Source organism: Coregonus clupeaformis, chromosome 1 (genome assembly GCF_020615455.1).
Source record: "Coregonus clupeaformis isolate EN_2021a chromosome 1, ASM2061545v1, whole genome shotgun sequence".
In the NCBI taxonomy this organism is placed as follows: domain Eukaryota; kingdom Metazoa; phylum Chordata; class Actinopteri; order Salmoniformes; family Salmonidae; genus Coregonus; species Coregonus clupeaformis.
Window position 1 is genome coordinate 51,935,618 of NC_059192.1, and position 26,340 is coordinate 51,961,957.

Below are 26,340 nucleotides of genomic sequence, written 5' to 3' on the forward strand. Positions count from 1 at the left end.
GGCTTTGATAGCACAAGCGGGGAGCCCAGCCAACAGCAAGTTGCAGTAGACCAGACGGGAGATGACAAGTGCCTATTTTAGGACCTGCGCCGTTTGCTGTGTGAGGTAGGGTCGTACTCTACGGATGTTGTAGAGCATGAACCTGCAAGAGTGAATCACTGCTTTGATGTTCACAGAGAACGTCAGGGTGTTGTCCAGGGTCACGCCAAGGTTCTTTGCACTTTGGAAGGGGGACACCATAGAGTTGTCAACCATGATGGAGAAGTCTTGGAGCACGGCAGGCCTTCCCAGGGAGGAAGAGCAGCTCTGTCTTGTCAAGGTTGAGTTTGAGGTGGTGGCCCGACATCCAAGCAGAGATAGGCACGGGTGTCAGAAGGGGGAAGGAGAACAGTAGTTGAGTTTCATCCGTATAGCAATGATAGGAGAGACCATAGAGAAAAGAGGGCCTAGAACTGAGCTGGGGGACACCAGTAGTGAGAGCACGTGGTGCAAACACAGATCCTCTCCACGACACCTGGTAGGAGCAGCCTGGCAGGTAGGATGTAATCCAAGAGTGTGCAGAGCATGAGACACCCAGCCCTGAGAGGGTGGAGAGGAGGATCTGATGGTTCACGGTGTCGAAGGCAGCGGATAGATCTAGGAGGATGAGAACAGAGGAGAGAGAGTCAGCTTTGGCAGTGCGGAGAGCCTCCGTGACACAGAGGAGAGCAGTCTCGGTTGAGTGACCTATCTTGAAGCCTGACTAGTTAGGGACAAGAAGATCGTTCTGAGAGAGATAACGAGAGAGTTCGTCAGAGACAGCATGCTCAAGTGTTTTGGAAAGAAAATATGGAATACCGGTCTGTAGTTTTTGACGTCAGAGGACAGGAAGTCTGAAGACGGACTTCCTGTCATTGTACATCTTCCATCTTTGTCATTGCTAGCATGACTCTTTTTATGTAATGTAAATGTGAATGTTTTAAGTCAAACTCTTACCGAACCATGCCTGCTCGTCTCCCTGCACCTCGATGGCCAGCCCGAAGTCAGCCAACTTCACCGCAGCTCCCTTCAGCTTACTGGCCAGGAGCAGGTTCTCTGGCTACAGACCAGAGCCAAACCATAGAGGGGAGACAAGACAGACAGAAAGATAATCAATCAATTAGGCAAAACTAAATGAAGAACAAACTCCTTCAAGAGTCTATAAAGGCACAGACAAATTTGAGTCATTCAACTAAACTGTGAGGTCCATGTACGCTGACCGCAAAACATGACAGGAATCGGGATCAGAAAAGCCATGAAAAAATCAAGGTGAGAATGAAGAAAGGCATAAATCATTCAGTGTGTCAGAAGTGGGTGGGCGTACATGTAGTGTGCCTCTGAGGGTCAGAGAAGGTGAATGTAAATACCCCTGGGGTGTGACCTTCAATCAGTACCTATGGGGGGCTGTTGGGAGGGGGGGATAGGAGGGCAGGGGGATAGGAGGGGACAGGGACAGGTGGAGGGGGGCTGTGGTGTGACCACCCCTGGGTTTAGGGCCGTGTGCGGTGCCAAGTGCCCTCATGGCCCCGGCTTAGTTTGATTGATTCTGCGACGGAAGCGTGACACTTTTGCTAAGTCTTCTCTGTGTGCTCTGTCTCTCTTCTCTCTCGCTCTCTCGCTCTCTCGAGGAGGGATCATGGTAGGAAAGGAGAGAGGGAGAAAGAGAGAGAGGGAGAGAGAGAGTTCAAGAAAGACAGGGAGAACAGAGAAAGAGAGATAAAGAGAAAGGACAGAGCGAAAGCGAGTGTAGACAGATGGAGGAGAGCTAAAAAGAGACAAAGAGAGAGAGAGATTACACCCGTCGTGATGAATTAGAGGTGGCATAATGAGTCCCCCTACAGTCTACGCTGGCGCTGCAGCAGCGGGACATCACACAGGTTTCCATGGCAACCGAGCTGCCGCCAGCCTCTCTCTCGCCCCCTTCGCTCTTCCCTTGTTTACCTTCAGCCATTTGGCCTCCGGAGATGCCATGCAGGCAGCCAGCCTGTGTGTGTGTGTGGTGGGGGGGTCATCTCTCAGCTTCTCTCTTATTCCCCTCTCTGTATGTCTCACTTTTCCTCTTTATTCTTGTTTTTTACATTTCCAAAGGACATAGCATAAAACATATCATGGAGTGGCATGAGGCCTTACTCCATGGTAACAGTCCTACACACACATGCGTACACACACACACACACACACACACACACACACACACACACACACACACACACACACACTTCATTAATTATTTCCCCCTCACTTAGAGCTGGTCTCTGCAGTGGATCTGCTGGCAAAAGTAGTTACAATGCATTTGACTTATGCATTATGGAACACCTCCTAGCCTGCCAGCTGAATGACGGATGGTTCTACTGGTACATGTACTCAGAATAATGGTGGTGATACAAGATGTAGTTGTAGTAGTATTGGTAATAATGCTTTCAGTGCCGTGTTTGTAAGAGCTATACGTTCAAGAGGCTCACAGTGATATTCAACACATCTTGTTGACTAGAGCATGTAAACGGTTTTCACCTTTCAAACAAAAACTAAATAACTATTTGAAGTGTGTCCTATTGTTAATATTGGAGTGTGGTGGTAAGTATCACCAGGCCAGCCAGCATTGTGTCTATTCACCGTGATGTCACCCTGGCTATAAATAGCAGTCAAATGGTGCTCCGTCTGCTTTCGTCAGATATGGAGAGACAGAGGGAGAGAGAGAGAGAGGGTGAGAGAGAGAAAGAGAGAGAGAGAGACGGGCTGGGGAATGATAATCACCTGAAACACACTGTCTGGCTCAGTGCCTCTACATTTAATTCCAGTCTGACGAGATGGAAAGGGTCTGTTGTTTTTTGATCAGTCACTCTCTCTGACGTCCAAAGAATTGTATTTTTTTATTTGCTTACGTGTGTGTGGAATTCTGTGTATGTTTTCATTGGCTTACGTATACACGCATGTGTGCATATGCGTCGGTTGGGTTGCCAGTGGGGGGGATTTGGGGGGCGGGGGCATGATGACGCAGCCCCCCCAGGTGTTGTGTTGCCATGGTGATAGATGACTCACCTTGAGGTCTCTGTGCACAATGTCATGCTGGTGCATGTGGTGGACACTCTCCAGGATCTGATTGATGCACTGGCTGCAGAGAAAGGAGACACAGGATACAGAACACACACGTCAATGCACAGACACATCACAACCACCACACAATACACAGTACGGAGCAGGCATGGTTCAGAAACTACTGGTTTATGGATCAGATGAGGTGAGTTTCCCCTTGTCATTTAAGCACTTTGAGCACTTGCAGGATTGCAAAATCAATCCAATTCATGACTATTGCTGTTTGTTATTATTAGAAATAACTGAGAGGCTGAGAGAGAGGCAGACAAAGATAGAGTCAGAGATAGTGGGCCTCCCGAGTGGTGCAGCGGTCAAAAGCACTGCGCCACTCGATCCCAGGCTGTATCCCAACCGGCCGTGATCGGGAGTCCCATAGGGCGGCGCACAATTGGCCCAGTGTCGTCCGGGTTCGGGGAGGGTTTGGCCGGGGGGGCTTTACTTGGCTCATCGCGCTCTAGCGACTCCTTGTGGTGGGCCGGGCGCCTGCAGGCTTACCTTGGTCATCAAGTGAACAGTGTTTCCTCCGACACATTGGTGCGGCTGGCTTCCGAGTTAAGCGGGCGGGTGTTAAGAAGCGCAGATTGGCCGGTCATGTTTCGGAGGACGCGTGACTCGACCTTTGCCTCCCGAGCCGCTGGGGAGTTGAAGCGATGAGACAAGATCGAAAAAGGGGGTAATATACATTTTTTTAAATGATATTTTTTTGTTGCTGAGTGAAACAGACAGAGAGAGACTGAAAGAGAGCAAATAGGGAGACGGAGAAAGAGAGAGGAAGAGCAACTGTGCAGAGGATTCTGTGTGGAGCCAGAGGAACCTCGCTAGCCTCAGCCCTTTCCCCCAATGGCGCTGTTTTCTATTAAACCAAAAGCCTGCGAGACAGTAGATATATTAACCATGTCATATCCTCCCCACAATCTGTCTGGACACACACACAGTTATATTCCATCTAGATGGGCAAATTTTAAGTCACACTGAAGTTGGTGCTTTTTGGCCCTACTCTACACATTGCCGGTGCCAAAGTAACTTATCTGTAGTTTTGTAAGGTCTGTGGGTAAAACAGCCCCCTACTAGGCTAAATGGTGAATAAGGTCATTATCGACTTGAAGTGGGTTTGATAGTACATGGTCTGTTTCCTTGTCTTTCCCACATGAAAAAATACTACAGTTTACTACAGAATAATACAGTACTTACTATAGAATGCTGTAGTAGACTGTAGTATACTGTAGAATACTATACTACACACTGTAGTATCCCTCGATCATGTGTAGTACTTACTTTAGAATGTATTATACTGTAGAATACAATAGTGAATACTACAGTATCATCGAAAAAAACACTGTAGTAAATACTACTACAGTCCACAAAAACACTACACAGTAAATATAGTTATAGAAAAAAGCAGAAGCGCTGAACTATCCATTCAGACCCAGTCCTACCTACATACAGGTTATGGAAAATGTGCTATTTTAGTATTTCTAAAGTAAGTTTCCTCAAGGAGAATGCCTCTAAATGGGGTATTCTAGTAGGTGCCAGGCGCACTGGTTTGTGTCAAGAACTGCAACGCTGCTGGGTTTTTCATGCTAAACAGTTTCCCGTGTGTATCAAGAATGGACCACCACCCAAATAACATCCAGCCAACTTGACACAACTGTGGGAAGCATTGGAGTCAACATGGGCCAGCATCTCTGTGGAATGCTTTCGACACATTGTAGATTCCATGCCCAACAAATTGAGACTGTTCTAAGGACAAAAGGGGGTGCAACTCAATATTAGGAAGGTGTTTTGAATGTTTGGTATACTCAGTGCATACTACAGTTTTATTTTACTACAGTATTTATACTATAGTTAACTGTAAATACTACAGTATACTATAGTATACTGCAGTAAATACTACACTATTCACTGTACCGCAAAAACACTACAGTGAATACTATTGTCACGCCCTGACCTTTTAATGCCGGTTGTTTCTCGTTGGTTTGGTCAGGGTGTGAATTTCTATGTGTATATCTATGGTGTGTATTTCTATGTGGACCAGTGGCGGCTCCTGAAAAAATTCTCAGGAGGGGCAATTTTTCTGATGATTTAGGTGACCTACACACATTTAAAAAAAGATATGTCCAGCAACAACATGAAGACAGGGGCAGCATATAAGTCAATACCAGAAGCATTTATTGACTGATCTCAAAAGTGTTGGCTTACCAGGGTTGGTGGAGCCCTCAGTTTCATCTTTGCCTCGCAAAGCTAACTCAAACACTCCGCAAAACTTCACACACTGGATTAGCCGGCTGAGGATGTGGCGGTTCTTGCTAATGTCGTAGTAAATATATTTGTTATAGTGAATATGGAATATGATATGTTGAGTAAAATGTTGTGCTAAGATCTATTTAGGTCAGGAGCTGGTTATAAGTTATGTTCCTATCCAATAACAATGGACAAAAGGGTCCTATCTTGTCAGCCTTGTCAGCAGGTGGCCAAGGACAACACCCACGCCATAGGCCTCTCAGTTCTTCCAACTCACGAGTTCTTGCTCTGAGGACACACACACACACAAACACACACACACACACATCATCACTGTTAAACACACACACACACACACACATCATCACTGTTAAACACACACACACACACACACACACAAAAATCCCCTCTCTTAGGCTGAACATTTGAAGACAGAGAACCCGACTCAGAGCCAATGCAACAGTGACAGTAGCCTGGAGGGGACCTCGCCCAACTCATCAGGACCAATCAGAAGATCAGAACTACTAGATTGAACCTACTTCATTTATTGCATAAAATGTCTGCACACAATGTTTCGGGGCTCTCTTTAGATAATAATAATAATAATAATAATAATAATATGCCATTTAGCAGACGCTTTTATCCAAAGCGACTTACAGTCATGCGTGCATACATTTTTGTGTATGGGTGGTCCCGGGGATCGAACCCACTACCTTGGCGTTACAAGCACCATGCTCTACCAGCTGAGCTACAGAAAGTGGATACTCATGGATGCGCATTGCAATTGTAAAATGTCAACACAATTGGAGACACCACGTCATTTTTGGAGACATGTTATTGACAGTAAACTATTGTAGATGCGACTGCTAACTAAATAAAACATTTTAGCTGGCTAGCTAATCATCTTAGCTAAATGTGGGGCAAACAATTCAGTTATTTACCGTTAATTTGAGGGATTGGGGTGAAAGAAATCGAGTTACATAGTGATACTTTACGATATACTGTATTGACAATATCGCAATATTTTAGCGCTAGTTGGCTGTACCTGCACCAAAACACCATTATTGTTCCTTCATAGCTTGTTCTCAATCTTTTCACATTGGGAGCCAATTTGTTTTCAGCACTTTTATTTCCATGACTGATCAAAACTCGTTCTCATGGCTTTCTGATCCCTCTGCAACAGACATATGGTGCGCAATAAAATCACAGTATCGAATCGCAATACGTATAGAATCATGAGACTCGCAATGCTGATGCATATATCTTATCGTGAGGTTCCTGGCAATTCCCAGCCCAAGTTCATTTGCCACAACAAATCTCTTCGCTAGCAAACGCAATGTGTCTCCAGCAATGTTTACTTTTTTGACGTTCTATGGCATCTCCACTTTCCAAGCATATATGACCACATGTAATATTTTGGTAAGTGATGCAAATAGTGAACTATGTAGGGCCAGGATGTAAAATATATGTAGCTGCAGCAATTTCTCTTATCTGATATGGTAAGTAATGGGGCTTGATTTATAGCTCCCTAAGAGTTTGACGAACGGGTCCGTGAACGCGATTGCAGATATCTTTACCTCTGAATAAACTGCCTTATATTATACAATTATCCACCTTGTCCAAAAGTCTCTACTTTTTCTCCGTTCTCCAGTAAACTTGTTTTATCAACAATAGTAAGGTTCAATGACACAGAAAGCAGTTCAATGTCGGGGTACAGTCGCTCTCTTACCAGGATCGCGGTCCGCTCTGACCAGGGTGAAGGTGGCCGGCTCCACCTCTCTGCCAGCAGCGTTTTCATTATTTAGTCCGTTCGTAGCGGGTATGTACACGATCAACAAGATCAGTCCAAAACCGAAGATCAGTCCAAAGCAGAATGTTTGCAGAATGTTTGTAAACTAAGTCTACAAATTAAAAACATAAAATAACGCCACACTGCAGGTCGCAACATAGACGCTGATAGCCGCCATTGTCTTAGTTACGTTCAACGTTACGTCACGTATGACGAAAGCGCGTAAGTGCATGCACACAGACACCCATAGAGAATGTATTGAAAGCTTTGAAATGTGAAAAAAATAGATTTTACATGACAGGCTATGAGAGACTTCTGGGCGATTTTCAACCTGACTGAAATCGCCCAAAAAACGGGCGGGGCCATTTGAAGCACGACTTTAGCCTGATTTGACATTTAGTGGCTGGCAGATCAGACGTGAACACTGATAACTGCTGTTGCCGTGATATAATTTTTTATAAATTTATAAAAAAAATATATAATTTTTTTTTTTTTTTATAATTGATTAGAAAAAAAATCCCTTCCTTTTCCCGTTTGGCAGTGCGTCGCCCATATCGCCCTATTGAACAAGCCGTCCCTGATGTGGACATTATATGTTTGTAGATCTATGTTGGCCGGGTGTGGTTCCCAATCAGAGGCAGCTGTCGATCGTTGTCTCTGATTGGGGATCATACTTAGGTAGCTATTTTGCCTACCTATGTTGTGGGATCTTGACTCTTGTTTGGCTTGTTTGTGTGTAGCCATTGTGAGCTTCACGTTACGTTGCTTTTGTTGTTTTTGTCGTGTGTTAACTTCGTGAATAAACATGTATGCATTCCACGCTGCACCTTGGTCCAATCCTGTACTCAACGAACGTGACAACTATAGTAAAGTCTGCAAAAACACTACAGTGAATAGTATAGTATTTATACCATAGTATACTATAGTATTTTTTAATATGTGTTGGTTCAACATTTATTTATACTCTGTCTTTACACTCTCTTACACATTGTATTACTTAAAAAAAGAGGCTGCTATGTGCTGTGTTACATCAAACAAGCCTTGAAAGCAACATCCCCTTTTCATCTAGTCAGACTGGATTTAAAAGTGGAGGAAGAAGACGAAATGAGTGGATGAATAATAAAAGAAGGAGAGAGAGAGAATAGTTGATACTATGAGAGACAGGGTCCCAGGGGGCGTGGTACTCATGAAATATCCTTTCGTTCAGAGTAATCAGGAGAAAAGCATGTATTGTGGCCAAATTTGGCCAAATCTGTGCCCTGCATTCCATTCCATCCCACTACACAGGCACCAGCACTGCCATTCCCAGTAAAAGTCTTCCTCTCTCTCTTTCTCTCCCTCTCACTCGCTCTCTCTCTCTCCTTCTTTGTCTCAAGGAGGCATGTGTGTACACACACACGCGTTTCCACCCATTTTTTTCTCTTTCACTCTCCTCTCTCCTTATCTCAACAAGAACTCATAGTTTACATTTACATTTTACATTTACATTTTAGTCATTTAGCAGACGCTCTTATCCAGAGCGACTTACAGTTAGTATTGTTATTTAATTTTTTTCATACTGGCCCCCCGTGGGAATCGAACCCACAACCCTGGCGTTGCAAACGCCATGCTCTACCAACTGAGCTACATCCCTGCCAGCCATTCCCTCCCCTACCATGGACGACGCTGGGCCAATTGTGCGCCGCCCCATGGGTCTCCTGGTCGCGGCCGGCTACGACAGAGCCTGGATTCGAACCAGGATCCCTTCGAAATTCTACGTATTATTGATGAACGTCTATTTTTGACGCAATAATTCTGTGTGGTTACAGGGTTAATACCGTACGTTACAGGGTTAAAACAGAAACAACTCAAAGGTTAACAGTTTAGGCATTCATTCCGAGTGGTTAAGGTTAGGGCTATGGTTCGGGGAAGGCTCTGCAAACCAACTGACCTCATCCCATCAAGTATCATCAAATATTCTCACGGCTTGCTAGAGCATTGTAAACTGCCATAGAGCAGTGGCCTGAGCAGTGTGCTTCGGCACTGAGCATAACGAGTGCTGAGGAAGGCATATATCGACATTCTCTGGACCTTTTCAAATGTCCAACATCGAATTCTAGTGATTAGGCTGCTTATCTAGCTTACACATTTTCTCACTCTACCCCAAATTCTTTATCCTCCCTCCTTGTCTCCTCTCCTCTTTTTCTCTCCCTCCTTCACCCTCTGGCTATCCAGTCTCTCTCCCTGTTCATCTCTTTCTCTATCACCCCCTCTCCTCCCCCTCCTTTCCCTGTACTTGTGAAAAGTCATACTCCCGGAGGCATTTTGCACCCTATCATATTCTCTCGCATCCCATTTTGCTTGATTAAATGAGCAGCTCAGGCAGCGTGGTTGTGCCCGGCCCCAGATTCTGTCCTGGAGAGAAACTCTTCGCAGCCAGAACAGAGCCATGCAGGCCTCTGGGCCAGAGCCTCCATATTGTCCACATACTGTCTGCCTTCCCCCTCTGACAGCCACACTCACCCCTGGCCCACACTCTCTTCCACACAGCCCATGTGCACACAAACACCCTGCCAGGACAATACTCAGCCTAGGGAGGAAAGCATGAGTGTGGAACTGTATAGTTATATACAATGTCAATGAACATTATGTTCCACAGGAGGTTGGTGGCACCTTAATTGGGGAGGACGGGCTCATGGTAATGGTTGGAATGGTATCATTGTCATCATGATACCATTCCATTCGCTCCGTTCCAGCCATTATTATGAGCCCGTCCTCCCCTCAGCAGCCTCCACTGTTATGTTCATACGTGCAAAGGTCTCCAAAAAAACATGTTATGGTACAGACACAGTTGGGTGATGGCACAGACACAATTTGTAAAGGTGTAGTATAGAGTAACTATCGAGGTTAGCTAGCCAGCTACATTCGTTCGCAGCGACGCCGTTTTTCAAACAAAGTCAACACCGCAGCCATTGCTAGCTAGCCAACACTACCAGCTACCAGCTAGCAGTACTGTAGCAACTAAATACAATATCCTTTTAGCCAGCTACATTCGTTCGCAGCGACGCCGTTTTTCAAACAAAGCCATCACCGCAGCCATTGCTAGCTAGCCAACGCTACCAGCTAGCAGTACTATAGCAACTAAATACAATATAATTTTAGCCAGCTACATTCGTTCGCAGCGACGCCGTTTTTCAAACAAAGTCAACACAGCAGCCATTGCTAGCTAGCCAACACTACCAGCTAGCAGTACTGTAGCAGCTAAATACAATATCTTTGTGCTAGCTAGCCAACGTTTAATTATTGCTGCGTTATGAAAGGAACTAGACACGGACACGAATTATCTGTTTAGTGTGTTAACACACTATTGGTAGTTTGTTGTAACCAAGTATTGGTGCTAAACCGTGTGTTATTGGATGCTAGCATGCTAGTTAGCTATGGCGTCATAGTTAGCTAGCTGAATAAAGTAAGTTGAGTCTATTCCTTGAAACATTGAACCGCTGTAGTTTACAACAATTCTAATTTCTAAAGTGGAAGTTGGGAGAGTTTTATTCGGGTGTTTCAGTGAAACAATTATAGTTTCTGAGGTGGAAGTTGGGAGAGTTATATTTGGGAGTTGTGGTGAGGGGAGGCCCCGCTCTCTCCTTTCCCAGATGTTTAGTTCATTTCATTCCGATCTCCTCTGCATTATTGTAGCCATTTGCTACAGCCTGTCAACTATGCCTCTGCCTATCCCTGTTCTCTCCTCTCCGCACAGGCTACACAAACGCCTCACACCGCGTGGCTGCTGCCTCTCTAACCTGGTGGTCCCTGCACGCACCACACACCTGGAGTTCCAGGTCTCAGGCAGCCTCTGGAACTGCCGTACTGCTGCCAACAAGGCTGACTTCATCCCAGCCTATGCTACCCTCCAGTCCCTCGACTTCCTGGCGCTGACGGAAACATGGATTACCACTGAAAACACTGCTACTCCTACTGCTCTCTCCTCGTCTGACCATGTGTTCTCGCATACCCCCGAGAGCATCTGGTCAGAGGGGTGGTGGCACAGGAATCCTCATCTCTCCCAAGTGGACATTCTCAATTTTTCCCCTAACCCATCTGTCTATCTCCTCATTTGAATTCCATGCTGTCACAGTCACTAGCCCATTTAAGCTTAATATCCTTGTCATCTATCGCCCTCCAGGTTCCCTTGGAGAGTTCATCAATGAGCTTGACGCCTTGATAAGTTCCTTTCCTGAGGATGGCTCACCCCTCACAGTTTTGGGGGGATTTCAACCTCCCCTACGTCTACATTTGACTCATTTCTCTCTGCCTCCTTCTTTCCACTCCTCTCCTCTTTTGACCTCACCCTCTCACCGTCCCCCCTACTCACAAGGCAGGCAATTCGCTTGACCTCATCTTTACTAGATGCTGCTCTTCTACTAATCTCACTGCAACTCCCCTCCATGTCTCCGACCACTACTTTGTATCCTTTTCTCTCTCGCTCTCCTCCAACACTACTCACTCTGCCCCTACACAGATGGTAATGCGCCGCCGCAACCTTCGTTCTCTCTCTCCCACTACTCTCTCCTCTTCCATCCTATCATCTCTTCCCTCTGCTCAATCCTTCTCCCTCCAATCTCCTGATTCTGCCTCCTCAACCCTCCTCTCCTCCCTTTCTGCATCCTTTGACTCTCTGTGTCCCCTATCCTCCCGGCCGGCTCGGTCCTCCCCTCCAGCTCCGTGGCTTGATGACTCATTGCGAGCTCACAGAACAGAGCTCCGGGCAGCTGAGCGGAAATGGAAGAAAACTAGACTCCCTGCGGACCTGGCATCTTTTCACTCCCTCCTCTCTACATTTTCTTCATCTGTTTCTGCTGCTAAGGCCACTTTCTACCACTCTAAATTCCAAGCATCTGCCTCTAACCCTAGGAAGCTCTTTGCCACATTCTCCTCCCTGCTGAATCCTCCTCACCCCCCCCCCCCCCCTCCCTCTCTGTGGATGACTTTGTCAACCACTTTGAAAAGAAGGTTGACGACATCCGATCCTCGTTTGTTAAGTCTAATGACACTGCTGGTCCTGCTCACACTGCCCTACCCTATGCTTTGACTTCTTTCTCCCCTCTCTCTCCAGATAAAATCTCGCGACTTGTGACTGCAGGCCGCCCAACAACCTGCCCGCTTGACCCCATCCCCTCCTCTCTTCTCCAGACCATCTCCGGTGACCTTCTCCCCTACCTCACCTCGCTGATCAACTCATCCTTGACCGCTGGCTATGTCCCTTCCGTCTTCAAGAGAGCGAGAGTTGCACCCCTTCTCAAAAAACCAACACTCGATCCCTCTGATGTCAACAACTACAGACCAGTATCCCTTCTTTCTTTTCTTTCCAAAACTATTGAGCGTGCCGTCTTTAGCCAACTCTCTTGCTATCTCTCTCAGAATGACCTTCTTGATCCAAACCAGTCAGGTTTCAGGACTGGTCATTCAACTGAGACTGCTCTTCTCTGTGTCACGGAGGCTCTCCGCACTGCTAAAGCTAACTCTCTCTCCTCTGCTCTTGTCCTTCTAGACCTGTCTGCTGCCTTTGATACTGTGAACCATCAGATCCTCCTCTCCACCCTCTCCGAGCTGGGCATCTCCGGCGCGGCTCACTCTTGGATTGCGTCCTACCTGACCGGTCGCCCCTACCAAGTGGCGTGGCGAGAAGCTGTCTCCGCACCACGTGCTCTCACCAGTGGTGTCCCCCAGGGCTCAGTTCTAGGCCCTCTCCTATTCTCGCTATACACCAAGTCACTTGGCTCTGTCATATCCTCACATGGCCTCTCCTATCATTGCTACGCTGACGATACACAACTAATCTTCTCCTTTCCCCCTTCTGATAACCAGGTGGCGAATCGCATCTCTGCATGTCTGGCAGACATATCAGTATGGATGACGGATCACCACCTCAAGCTGAACCTTGGCAAGACGGAGCTGCTCTTCTTCCCGGGAAGGACTGCCCGTTCCATGATCTCGCCATCACGGTTGACAACTCCGTTGTGTCCTCCTCCCAGAGTGCGAAGAGCCTTGGCGTGACCCTGGACAACACCCTGTCGTTCTCCGCTAACATCAAGGCGGTGACCCGATCCTGCAGTTTCATGCTCTACAACATTCGGAGAGTACGACCCTGCCTTACACAGGAAGCGGCACAGGTCCTAATCCAGGCACTTGTCATCTCCCGTCTGGATTACTGCAACTCGCTGTTGGCTGGGCTCCCTGCCTGTGCCATTAAACCCCTACAACTCATCCAGAATGCCGCAGCCCGTCTGGTGTTCAACCTTCCCAAGTTCTCTCACGTCACCCCGCTCCTCCGCACACTCCACTGGCTTCCAGTTGAAGCTTGCATCTGTTACAAGACCATGGTGCTTGCCTATGGAGCTGTGAGGGGAACGGCACCTCCGTACCTTCAGGCTCTGATCAGTCCCTACACCCAAACGAGGGCATTGCGTTCATCCACCTCTGGCCTGCTGGCTCCCTTCCTCTGCGGAAGCATAGTTCCCGCTCAGCCCAGTCAAAACTGTTCGCTGCTCTGGCACCCCAATGGTGGAACAAGCTCCCTCACGACGCCAGGACAGCGGAGTCACTCACCACCTTCCGGAGACATTTGAAACCCCACCTCTTTAAGGAATACCTGGGATAGGATAAAGTAATCCTTCTACCCCCCTAAAAAAAAAAAAACATTGTAAAGTGCTTATCCCACTGGCTATAGGGTGAATGCACCAATTTGTAAGTCGCTCTGGATAAGAGCGTCTGCTAAATGACGTAAATGTTAATGTAAATGAAGCCTAAACAAATTTAGGCTGCAGAGCAACAGATGTAGAATGACAGTGTGCACTGTACTGTATGTGTGTGCGTATAGTAGGAGTGTGTGTTTTAAATATGTGTGCATATGTGCACAGGGGTGTGTGTTCCCACCTGGCATCAGCCTCACTGTAATACTCTCTGGCAACAATGTCTTCAAACAGCTCTCCACCGGTGACACTGGAAGGAGAGAAACAACAGCTTAGTCGACACATGGACACCAGTCTGGAACCATGATGGTATGATGGCACACATCCAGTCTACCAGAGCCACCGGGGAACACAGCCCAGGGAGAGCATGTTCCACTGGACACACAAAACACACACGCACACACACGCACACACACACAAAAGTATGGTTTATGCAAAATACAATTTTGTGTAATTAAGAAAGTGTTTTGGTTGAGGAAGAATGTTACCAACACTTGGGGCTAGGGTGTTAACCCCTCTCTGTAATGCCCTGTAGTTACACAGTGCTATCTGCGTGGTGACATGTCACCCTGTCCTCTCCCGCTATCAGAACAGTCCCACTAGACCAGGGGTGTCAAACTCATTTTGCCCTGGGGGCCGCATTAGCTCTTCAACGAGGTCAAAATTAGAAAAAAATGATCCTATATCCATCGTTTTTAGAATTTTCTATTCTCCCTGACTGTCTAGCTTTTAATTTCAGTGATTATTAGCGAGCTGGACAAACACAGTCAAGTAACTGTATAAATGTAGGGCCATTATCATACACAGTTTCAATTTGGTTTGAGTCATTTTAAAGTATATTGACTTTGTCCCCCCCCCCACAATTCTTTATATAACTCAGAAAAAAAAAAACGTCCTCTCACTGTCAACTGCGTTTATTTTAAGCAAACTTAACACGTGTAAATATTTGTATGAACATAACAAGATTCAACAACTGAGACATAAACTGAACAAGTTCCACAGACATGTGACTAACAGAAATTGAATAATGTGTCCCTGAACAAAGGGGGTGGTGCAAAGCTGTCATCAAGGCAAAGGGTAGCTAGTTTGAAGAATAACATTCATTTTGATTTGTTTAACACTCTTTTGGTTACTACATGATTCCATGTGTGTTATTTCGTAGTTTTGATGTCTTCACTATTATTCTATAATGTAGAAAATAGTAAAAAGAAAGAAAAACCCTGGAGTGAGTTGGTGTGTCCAAACTTTTGACTGGTACTTAGGGCTGAACGATTAATTGCATTCGCGATAATATCGCGATTTGACTGAACGCGATTTTCTAATCGCAACGTGCGCGATTTGAGGTGGTCACGTGACGCGACTTTTCATGCTGTCCAGCGCAATGGCCTCTTGCTCGACGGAACAGTCAGAAACTGACACAGCTGATACTTTAATATCGAAGAGGAACAGCACGTCGGTGGTGTGGAACTATTTTGGTTTTAAAAAAGAAGATGCTGAGCAGCGTCAGGTGTTGTGCAGAGCATGCCGTGCTCCGATTGCTACTTCACGGGGTAACACTACAAACCTGTTTCAGCACTTAAAAAAATACCACAAATCAATGCATGACAGTTGTATGACCAAAATGCCGAGCATCAGTGCGCGAGACAAGCCAAATACCTCAAGACAGGGATCACTGACAGAAATGTTCGAAAGTGTCACTCCGTATGAACGTAATTCAAAACGGCACGGAGAAATCACTCGGACAATAACCGAGTTCATAGCCAAAGATATGATGCCTCTCAGCACGGTGACCAAGCCTGGGTTCATGGCATTAATACATACGCTTGATAAACGTTACAGTATACCCTCCCGCACATACTTCAGTCAGACTGCCATACCGGAGCTGTACAAAAAGTGCAAAGAGAAAGTCGCCGCGGAACTTAAAACGGTGGAGTTTTTTGCTAGCACTACTGATATGTGGTCAAGCCGCACAGCTGAGCCGTACCAGAGTCTTACAGTCCATTTTATTGATCAGAACTGTTGGATAAGTATGGCTGGCAGTGCCATACTCGTAGTGAACTTTAGTCTGTGTGGTGTGTTATTGTTGTGTACTTGAGATAAGTGAGGCTCATCTATTTTATATTATAATATTCAAATCGTTTATAAAAAATAGTTTGTCTAAATTAAAAGTGCATTTCTCATTTTTTATTTATAACTTTATTTACTTTGATTTTACAAAATATTTTCAAAGCAAATTCCTTGTTTCAGTTGTGTGAAATGTTACTGACTTGGGAGCAGTAAGATACATACAATTTAAAATTATTTTTTCTTAAGACTGTACCTTTTGCACACAGTGTTTACAAAGTTCATGCCTTTGTTTAAATTATTTAAATGCACAGTGGCAAAGCCACAGATGTTTCTGTAATGAGCAGTTCAATAAAAATGTCATTTATTTCAAGTCATACATGTTTGAATTTAATTCTAACAAATAGACCCAGCCTATGGGAAAGAACATTTCACACTAAATGTATATACTATTGTGTTGGTCATATTTAAATCATTCATTATGTTTTGTAGGGGAAAAAGGATAAATAAATTAAATCGCATATTAAATCGCAATCGCAATATTGGGGGCAAAAAATCGCAATTAGATTATTTTCCAAAATCGTTCAGCCTTACTGGTACTGTATATATATATTAATTTTTTTACGTAAACCACCCACAGGCTGGATTGGACCCCCCGGGCCGTTTGTTTGACACACCTGCACTAGACTGTGCTCTACAAAGGACTCTCAGTCTACACCACTTGACCTGCTGATAACCATACACACTATCACAGCCTCTGGAGTACAATAACAAACGATGTATTACTGAAACTAAACAAAGGAGCATTTCTGATGGTTTTGGGTATTGGATGTATTAATGATAACATATCGTCATTTAGCAGACTTATAACACCAGAGAATAACATGTGGCTTTGATTGCTGCATAGGCCACATGTAATGGCTATATGTAATCATTATAAGCACCTTTAAGTATGAGAGTTGTGAGAGTACATGGGCCAGAGAGAGCAGTGGGACTGGCTGACAGGTATCAGTATACTCACAGGTCAAAGACGAGGTAATGGAAGCCTTCCTCTGAGATACTTTCGTGTAGTCGTACTGTGGGACAGACAGACAAACAGCCAGACAGACAGAGAAATAGAGAGAAAGTTAAAGAACAGTCAACACGCACACAGATCTTATCCCCTTATCTCTCGCCTCGCCAATTCCTCCTCTGCTTCCCCCCTGAGCCCCAGGGACGCACTTAGGACAGTGAGAGCTCGTTTGTGTCACGTTGTGACCTATAGTTTGTGGAAAGCGAGATGTGAGATTCGCATGGACACACACACACACTTGCTCAATCACCTGTAGCCTCTGGCTGTGGAAGTGAAGCTCCTTCTAGGTAGGAGGTGACATCAGCAGGTGTCAGTGGGTTCATTCATTAGTGAGTAGTATTGCACTGCCACAGGTCCTGTAGCATGTCTGTTCACGGTCTTCAGTGGACAGTATAAGGCACAGTATGTGTTGGCATGTGGTCTGTGTGGCATAAGAGATGTAGTTTGAATGTACTGTATGTGTGATTGCATGGGAGTGTATGTGCATGTGTGTAACACCTCACAATGATGTATGGAGCAATGTGCTCAGAACATCCAGCTGCTTCGGCCATCATACACATCCCATCCCAACAACAAACACACTTCCCATCCCAACGACACACACAGACACACCCCATCGCAACACACACACACACCCATGCCTGGCTTTGCCTCTGTGGGAACAAAGGGGTCCCCATCCTGGTTGGGAGCTTCTGTGCTTACCACGGAATACCAGGATTTAAACTGGGAAAATGCTAACTCCACTCAAAGCACAGGGGATTAGTGACATGTCCCTCAACACATGGGCACCTGACTTTGTCTAAAGGTGGGGGGCAAAAAAATATATAATTAAAATAGTATAAACATTTAAAAACAATTTTCTGCAATTCTACACTATTTCTTTACAGGGGGAATCCATATTTATGAACAGAACACAACTAATTTTCTTTGGTCCTGCCAACAGTCCGCAATAATGCCTCATTTATCATAACCATTACAGAGAACAAATCCTAATTGAAAAATTGCCCTATATACTGTATATTCAGTCAATAACAAAACAAGTGCCACTTAATACCATAGTATCAACTGGTTATATTTTATCGGGAAACACAATCTTCAAAAAGGCAGTAAACTCAGCAGTGGCACTTGCTCATAGAAGCCTATGGCTGTGCAATGGCATAGCCTTGTTTTGTTAATTTAGCAGACAAGACACTCTTATTTCCCGAGCATTTATCACAGTCAAGGCACACCTATTTTATTGTAAAAAAACATGATATAATCTACAGGGGTGAAAGTAGATTTAATTTCTTCCCAGTACGGGACCTCCTATATATGCACACGTGTGCATCAATAACATTTATGGACCTAACAGTCCCGGCCCTGGGCGTTCTGCCGCCCTTGGCGAGACAAAAGTTGCCACCCCCCTCCTATCCCCACTGAACTAGAATAGTGTACAGCAGGGGTCAGCAATTATAACATATACGCTGGGAGTCAGGAAGCAGGTGCAGAAGGTGAGTTTAATCATAAGAAAAAGGCAGATAAACAAAACAGGAGAAGCGTACTGAATGTGACAAAACCAACACTGCCTGATGACTGAGGCTACTGAGGGCTAAATAAAGGGAGAGTAATCAAGGTGATGATGAGGTCCAGCTGTGTGTAATGATGGTTGCCAGACCAGTGATTAGTAGATCAGCGACGTCGAGCGCTGGAGCGGGGGAGCGGGAATTAGGCGTGGCAGTAATAGGTTTGCCAATTTTTTTCTCACCTAATAGTCAGCAGAACAGAACATAATAGCAGCCCAAATCATAGGTCTAAACACCATTTTTTACACATCTGGTTAGTAGGCTATATAATCAGTTCAATGTCAATGTCAATATCATATCCTAATATTTTCAATCTGATTACACTGATAAAATCACCAATGTCTCTATTAAATGAAAACCCAATATTTCTCCAATGTCAAACCAGAGTATCTTGTTTCCAATGAAACGGTTGCTGTTTGCAAAGCATGGTACTTTCAAAAATTACCTTTCCACCCAGACAGAGGCTCGACCGATGCAGAAAAACGTTTGCATCAACTGCCTGCTACTCATCCATTGCTTAACCCAACAACAAAAGTGCTTCCCTAAAAGCTGCCTGGGTTTAAACATCTTCTCTCTTCAGAAAGTAAAAAGCTAAATTAATAGGGACAGAATATCAAAGACAATTTTATGTCTCCTCCAATTTTGAAGGCTGCAGCTCAGCTTCAGAATGTCATAGAGACAAATCAATTTATCCCCATACGCATTAGAGTCACATCTTGTGTGGGCGTTTTAAAGCTTGTTTATAGCACAAGGCATCATGGAGTTATGCATTGTTATAGAACGCTTTATATTATCTGTATTCTTAAATATATATATATATATAAAGTTAGCAATAGGTATCCATTTTTGCCATTTTCTTTACCAAAGTGTATGGCATACCCTCACTCAATTTGAGCCCTGGTTTTAACCGAACACACCAAGCCCTTCCCAGACATAGATGTATTTAAGGAGTGCATGGTGACAGTATTGGAAGATTTGGCAAAACCGACAAATCTATGGATAGCATAATTGCATCTGTCAAACAGGTAGGCCGACCTCTTAATTATTTTGAATAGGAAGAAATAGGCTCCAACAAAGCCCTCTTGTTGTTAGTTAAGTAGAATTTAAATGAAGACAATTGTTGAAATGTATTACTTTCAGCACCATTTGCTGTCCACCTCTGTTTGATTATGACACAGTCACTCCAAAGCCCGCTTGCCTTTTTAGTTGACTTTCTCCTGCATTCTCTCTCCTCATTAATCAGTTAATGATTGAAAAAGTGTCTGTCTCATGACATTGTAATACATTTGGTCTCCAGTCTATGGGCTACAAAAAAGCCACATAGTGTACTACTCTTTCTACCATAGGCTACATACAGTGCCTTGCAAAAGTATTCATCCACCTTGGTGTTTTTCCTATATTGTTGCATTACTTCCTGTCATTTAAATGGATTTTTATTTGGATTTCATGTAATGGACATACACAAAATAGTCAAAATTCATGAAGTGAAATGAAAAAAATTACTTGTTTCAAAACAATTATAAGAAATACAATAACGGAAAAGTGGTGCGTGCATATGTATTCACCCCCTTTGCTATGAAGCCCCTAAATAAGATCTGGTGCAACCAATTACCTTCAGAAGTCACATAATTAGTTAGATTGCACACAGGTGGACTTTATTTAAGTGTCACTTGATCTCAGTATATATACACCTGTTCTGAAAGGCCCCAGAGTCTGCAACACCACTAAACAAGGGGCACCACCAAGCAAGCAGCATCATGAAGACCAAGGAGCTCTCCAAACAGGTCAGGGACAAAGTTGTGGAGAAGTACAGATCAGGGTTGGGTTATAGTAACAAATATCAGAAACTTTGAACATCCCACGGAGCACCATTAAATCCATTATTTAAAAAATGGAAAGAATATGGCACCACAACAAACCTGCCAAGAGAGGGCCACCCACCAAACCTCACGGACCAGGCAAGGAGGACATTAATCAGAGAGGCAACAAAGAGACCAAATATAACCCTGAAGGAGCTGCAAAGCACCACAGCGGAGATTGGAGTATCTGTCCATAGGACCACTTTAAGCCGTACACTATACAGAGCTGGGCTTTACGGAAGAGTGGCCAGAAAAAACCATTGCTTAAAGAAAAAAATTAGCAAACAGCAAAAGGCATGTGGGAGACTCCCCAAACATATGGAAGAAGGTACTCTGGTCAGATGAGACAAAAATTGAGCTTTTTGGCCATCAAGGAAAACTCTATGTCTGGCGCAAACCCAACACCTCTCATCACCCCGAGAACACCATGTTTTTCATCGGCAGGGACTGGGAAACTGGTCAGAATTGAAGGAATGATGGATGGCATTAAATACAGGAAAATTCTTGAGGGAAACCTGTTTCAGTCTTCCAGAGATTTGAGACTGGGACGGAGGTTCACCTTCCAGCAGGACAATGACCCTAAGCATACTGCTAAAGCAACACTCGAGTGGTTTAAGGGGAAACATTTAAATGTCTTGGAATGGCCTAGTCAAAGCCCAGACCTCTATCCAATTGAGAATCTGTGGTATGACTTAAAGATTGCTGTACACCAGCGGAACCCATCCAACTCTAAGGAGCTGGAGCAGTTTTGCCTTGAAGAATGGGCAAAAATCCCAGTGGCTAGATGTGCCAAGCTTATAGAGACGTACCCCAAGAGACTTGCAGCTGTAATTGCTGCAAAAGGTGGCTCTACAAAGTATTGACTTTGGGGTGGGGGTGGGGGGGTGGGGGGGGTGAATAGTTATGCACGCTCAAGTCTTTTTTTTGGGGTCTTATTTCTTCTTGTTTGTTTCACAAGAAAAAATATTCTGCATCTTCAAAGTGGTAGGCATGTTGTGTAAATGAAATGATACAAACCCCCCCCAAAAATCAATTTTAATTCCAGGTTGTAAGGCAACAAAATAGGAAAAATGCCAAGGGGGATGAATACTTTCGCAAGCCACTGTAATTTATGTTTGGCTAAATGAATTTGATGGAGCATGGTGTAGCGCCAAAGCGCTGAGTCTCTCCAACAGCACCCTGGAGAAGCGCACTGGGCATGGAGCTAAATATTTTGCGCCCCTGCCTTTGGCAAAGTGGGCACTGCTTATCATGGGGCGGATTCAGCCTAAATAGCCGTCATGCCACTGGGTGAGAGAAGTTATCATTGTTTTTGAGCAGAATAATGTGAGGTGTTATGTGTTGTTGGAGGTGCGTCTTGGTCAGTTTAGCTCGGAAAATGCCGCCTTCGTCAAACTGCCGCACTTGGCGGCTGCCTAATCCAGCTATATGGGCGGATTACCTTTAATTGTGGCATAAACACAACCAGTCATGATGTTTCATCTGATTGTCAAACAATCACTTCAAAGGGCTCCTTTACTAGGCTACCCAGACACATTCATCCACTCACAACATATTTCTAGCCTCCAAACAGTGGTGAATTGAAAGAGACATCTGTTACACAAAACACCAAAAAGTGTAATGACATTTGGTGATTGTCATTAGGACAGAATGTATGTGTCCACTGCTGTCCGCGTGCGTCTCGGTGTCGGCCACACGGCCTTGGCAAAATGTGAGTGTTCTCATCAAACCACATTGCATATTGGATTGTAGGCTATAGGCCTACCACCTGTTTTCCAGTCCATTCGCTAATTTTTAATGCCTCTGACGTATGGTAATGATAAATAATGGTGTAATAACCTACAGTTTACCGGTATGGTGTACCCCCACTATTTATTTTGCCGGGACGCCGTAACAGACCGTACCGCCTTACTTTCAGCCCTGATAATATAACAGAATCAAATAAAATAGATACTTTTTTCAAATGAAAATGTTGGCAGTGAGAAGTGATGCGCACCTCGCAATGTTATTCTCAAAGCATGATCATTTGAAAGGGGGCTCAATTGGGCGAGTTGAAATATTTTTTTCTGGGTTACAAACCATAATCTGTCTTCTTTTCAATATACAGGCATTCGATTTAGTTTACTCTGCCTGCTCTTTGGAATTTTCTAAATGGACAATTCCATATTGAACTCTGCATGGTGATGAATTACAGCCACAACATCTGTTTGGTGATTAGGCTTAATGAGTCTGATGAAAATACACTCATGTCTTTATCAAACTAATGTTTTTGCGTATGTTCAGTGTGGAACCTATCTATGCTTAGGGGGGTTATAGCTTAGCCCTAGGCTAACCAATTCTAAATGGCACTAGCAGTGCGCAAAGTAGCCTAAGCGTAAAATAAACACAATTATTCTCCTTGTTGGAACACATTATTACTTACTTCAATTAAATTTGTGATAAAACTGTTGTCATAAAGCAAGGAATGTAGTTTGTGTGTCCGACCAGTTAGATCATTTATTATAGCTATTTATTTCTGTAGGCCTGCGTGATGCTTGGCTTGGTTTCTTTTTTGTTGTGCCCCGCAAATGCACATGTAGGCCTATGGAACACTAAAGTCAAAGCAATTTAACGTTGTCATCAAGATTAAAAAACAAACATTTCAAAGCACATTCCACCAAATAGTTTACAGTATTTGAAAAATAATTGATCTCTGGTTAAAGAGACTCACGCCCATACTTCCATGGACTTTTTTTGGTTTGAAGCTCTGAAAATGAAAATGTTTAAAACTTGTCCGGGCAGCATACATATTTGATGCAACAAGGGTAGAAATGGCTTATTTGGTCAATATTACTTACTAAGCAAAGCAGAGCTGTTTTATCAAGGTACACAAATCCTGTTCTTTTTTATTTTGCTCATAGTCGCATACAGACACAGCTTGGCTACATTGTAAGCATATGGGGCTCTGCCAGGACTGTTACTTTTGTAACTGAAGGAAAACATTTTAACACTGTGATTTAACCGATCGATGTTTGGAAAATAGAACGCAAAAATGCAGAATGGTTTTCAATGCCTATTTCACAGATTTAATCTTTTAATATTAGGCCTACTGATTATTTCTCAGTATCTACTTGCAAGCTACTAATTGACAGCCTGCGAGCTACCGGACATGCGGTTTTCTGCAAAGGTGCAACCTTTGGTAGGCTTATGGAAGGCTACTCTGAGTCAGTGGGAGAATCCAAATTGCATACTCCTCGCATCCTCTCTCCTTCTCAAAACCCATTGGATGAGAAAGCCAGAGGTCCCTCCCCTCTGAACTTCTCCTCCAATGGGTTTTGAGAAGGAGGTGAGGAGAGAGGACACGAGCAATTGAGATTCTCCCAGAGGCTGCGATACAGCAAAGCCTAATCAGACATGCCCGTGCTCATCATGCCTCTTAAAGGCAAAGTGAAATGACAAAACTTGCACGTGGTGCACGCCTCTCAAATGATATGTAACAACACTCTGAGTGCATTGGACATGAAACAACGACACAAATGTAACAGCACAACAAAATAGATAAACCATTTTATTTTGCAGGTGCCTTTTCATTTTAAACACCAGTGCTTTCTAACTGCACTGAAGCATAACAGTGGTGCGGTAGGGAAGCAAAACTTTCAAGTGGGCAAATCCATTCATCTTGAGGCAACATGGGAGAGGGGGCAAAACGCAATTTGTTATATATAAAATGGGCATATCTATTTTAATACAGTCTAGTTCAAAACATTACTAATCATAGAAAATGACAAATTACCCAATGGATCATGATAAAACATTTGCACCCCAATTTTCAAAGTGGGGATGCAGCTGCTCCGTTTGCTCCAATGCTCAGGCACTTATGCTTCAACACATCATCTATATTGCTCAAGGCACATAATGGTGAGCAACCATACAGGATGTGTGTTTGTGTGAGTCAATGTGTGCATGCGTAAGTGTGTGCATGTACTGTATATGTGTGTGAGTGTGTGTATAGTGAGGTGTGACAAGATGGCCAACAGTACATGCCAAGGGTAGGTGAATCATGTCTGCACTGTCTGTCACTTGTGTGTTTATGAGCGCAGAAAGAGAGAGAAAGAGAGCTAAGATGCTACAGTGAGGGGGAAGAGAGTCAGTGTCTGTGTGTCTGTCTGTCTGTGTGTGTGTATGTCTGTGTGTGTGTTTGTGTGTGTGTTGGAATGAACTAGCCTGCCCAGCGGCAGAGCACTCGTGTGCACTCCATTCCTCCCTCCATTCCCATCTCTCTCCTTTCTCTCTCAATTGCTCCCTTTGTTAGGAGTTTATCTGCAGTCCAAGCAGAAAACATGACAATCTGTCCCTTTGACTATACCTTTGACAGAGAGGTGAGGTGAGGGGAGGGAGAGAGAGAAGGAGTGTGCCTTAGGGGACAGAGAACAATCTGGGACAGGGAGAGAGAGAGGGAAAGAGAGAAGGGGAGAGGTGAGAGACAGATGGGGAAGGCAGGTGGACCAGAATGAGATGCCGCTGGAGAACAGAGAGAAGCAGAGAGAGGGAGAGCAGAAAGAGGAGGGAAAAGCAAAGAGGTGAATGCAGAAGACAGAAACAAGAAGCAAGTGAAAGCAAAAGTAAGGAGAAAATGCAAAGGGAAGGAAGAGAGAAAGGAAAAGTAGGTGCTTGCCTGTGTGTAGTTTGAAGTTGTGACTGGGTGAAGAGCATCGATGGCAGTAGTAGAAGATGGATTCATGCTGTGCTATGTACTCTTCTCTCCTCCCTCCGTGTATCCGGTCCTCTCTCCCTCTCTACCCACCCCTTTCTCTCTGTGGCTTTGAAAGTGTAATTACATGCCTGCTTGCTGCTGCCTGCTCCCACCCACCCACCTGCACACACACACACACAGTGCCCCCGTCAGCAGCCACACAGTTCACCACTAACACCAATCTCACTAATATACATTATTGTCATACCTATCTCACATACGCACACACGCTCGCACAAACACACACCTGCATGCATGTCGCACATTCACTTGTAGTGGAGGGAGAGGCTGGCTTGTAGTGTGAGGCAAGGTGACGACTGTGTCATTTCCCTGAGTTTGCATGCGTTGGTGGGTTGGCTCCTCAATTCCGTGGCTCCCACACACCAGTCACACCATGCAAATGGCCCACACCAGTGGGTATCAGTTAATTGGCTGGCTCCATTTTCCTACACCCTAACTCTCTTCCATGAAGTGCTGCTGTGACACCATTTAACACAACCTCAATGCTCTTCAAAACAAATGGCTGAAATGTGGGCAGAATTTAACCACTCAAATCAATTTATTTCCTCTGGACAGCCAACAAGATTTTGTCAGCGGTCAAATGTACAGCAAGAGACTTCGCATGTTGCTAGGCAACCAGCCGAGCATGAATAACCGCTATCATGTTAGCCAGCTCACCAACTAGACAAAACGATGTCGCCTCGGTTTCGTCCTGTCAGGTAGGTTATCATACAGACACACTTTTATTTAGCCTACTATGGTAAGTAGGGGCCACTCACCTATGTTGGGGTGTTTAAGCAGGCGACAGATGCGGGCCTCTCGTTCCAGTTTTTGATGATCTGAGGAGGAGAGGAAAAGGAAACGTGTCAAAACATAAACACACTTTTTCTGTTGTTAAGTCGATATTCTGCAGGATCAGTCTTTAACATTTTTATAAAAACAAATAAAAAAGAATAATAGTGAAATAAATAAATGAAGCTGGTTGACAGAATGCCAAGAGTATGCAAAGCTGTCATCAAGGCAAAGGGTGGCTACTTTGAAGAATCTAAAATCTAAAATATATTTTGATTTGTTTAACACTTTTTTGGTCACTACATGATTCCATATGTGTTATTTCATAGTTAAAAAATTCACTGCGTGATAAGAGTCACTGACTCAAAGCCACAAGAGGGTAGAACATTT

At 44.5% G+C, this 26,340-nt stretch overlaps 1 protein-coding gene across 15 annotated transcripts in view; it reads right to left on the minus strand.

Moving 5' to 3' along the window:
* The window catches only part of LOC121570388 (calcium/calmodulin-dependent protein kinase type II subunit gamma), a 127,815-nt gene that overhangs the window by 52,209 nt on the left and 49,266 nt on the right, over positions 1-26,340 (minus strand). For all 15 annotated transcript variants that reach the window (XM_041881861.2, XM_041881848.2, XM_041881883.2 and 12 more), the window contains exons 3-7: positions 25,938-25,997; positions 16,955-17,009; positions 14,054-14,119; positions 3,058-3,130; positions 976-1,078 (exon numbers count right to left, since the gene is read on the minus strand). In XM_041881861.2, coding sequence (XP_041737795.1) covers positions 976-1,078; positions 3,058-3,130; positions 14,054-14,119; positions 16,955-17,009; positions 25,938-25,997 — 357 coding nt within the window. The remainder of the gene's footprint in view (positions 1-975; positions 1,079-3,057; positions 3,131-14,053; positions 14,120-16,954; positions 17,010-25,937; positions 25,998-26,340) is intronic.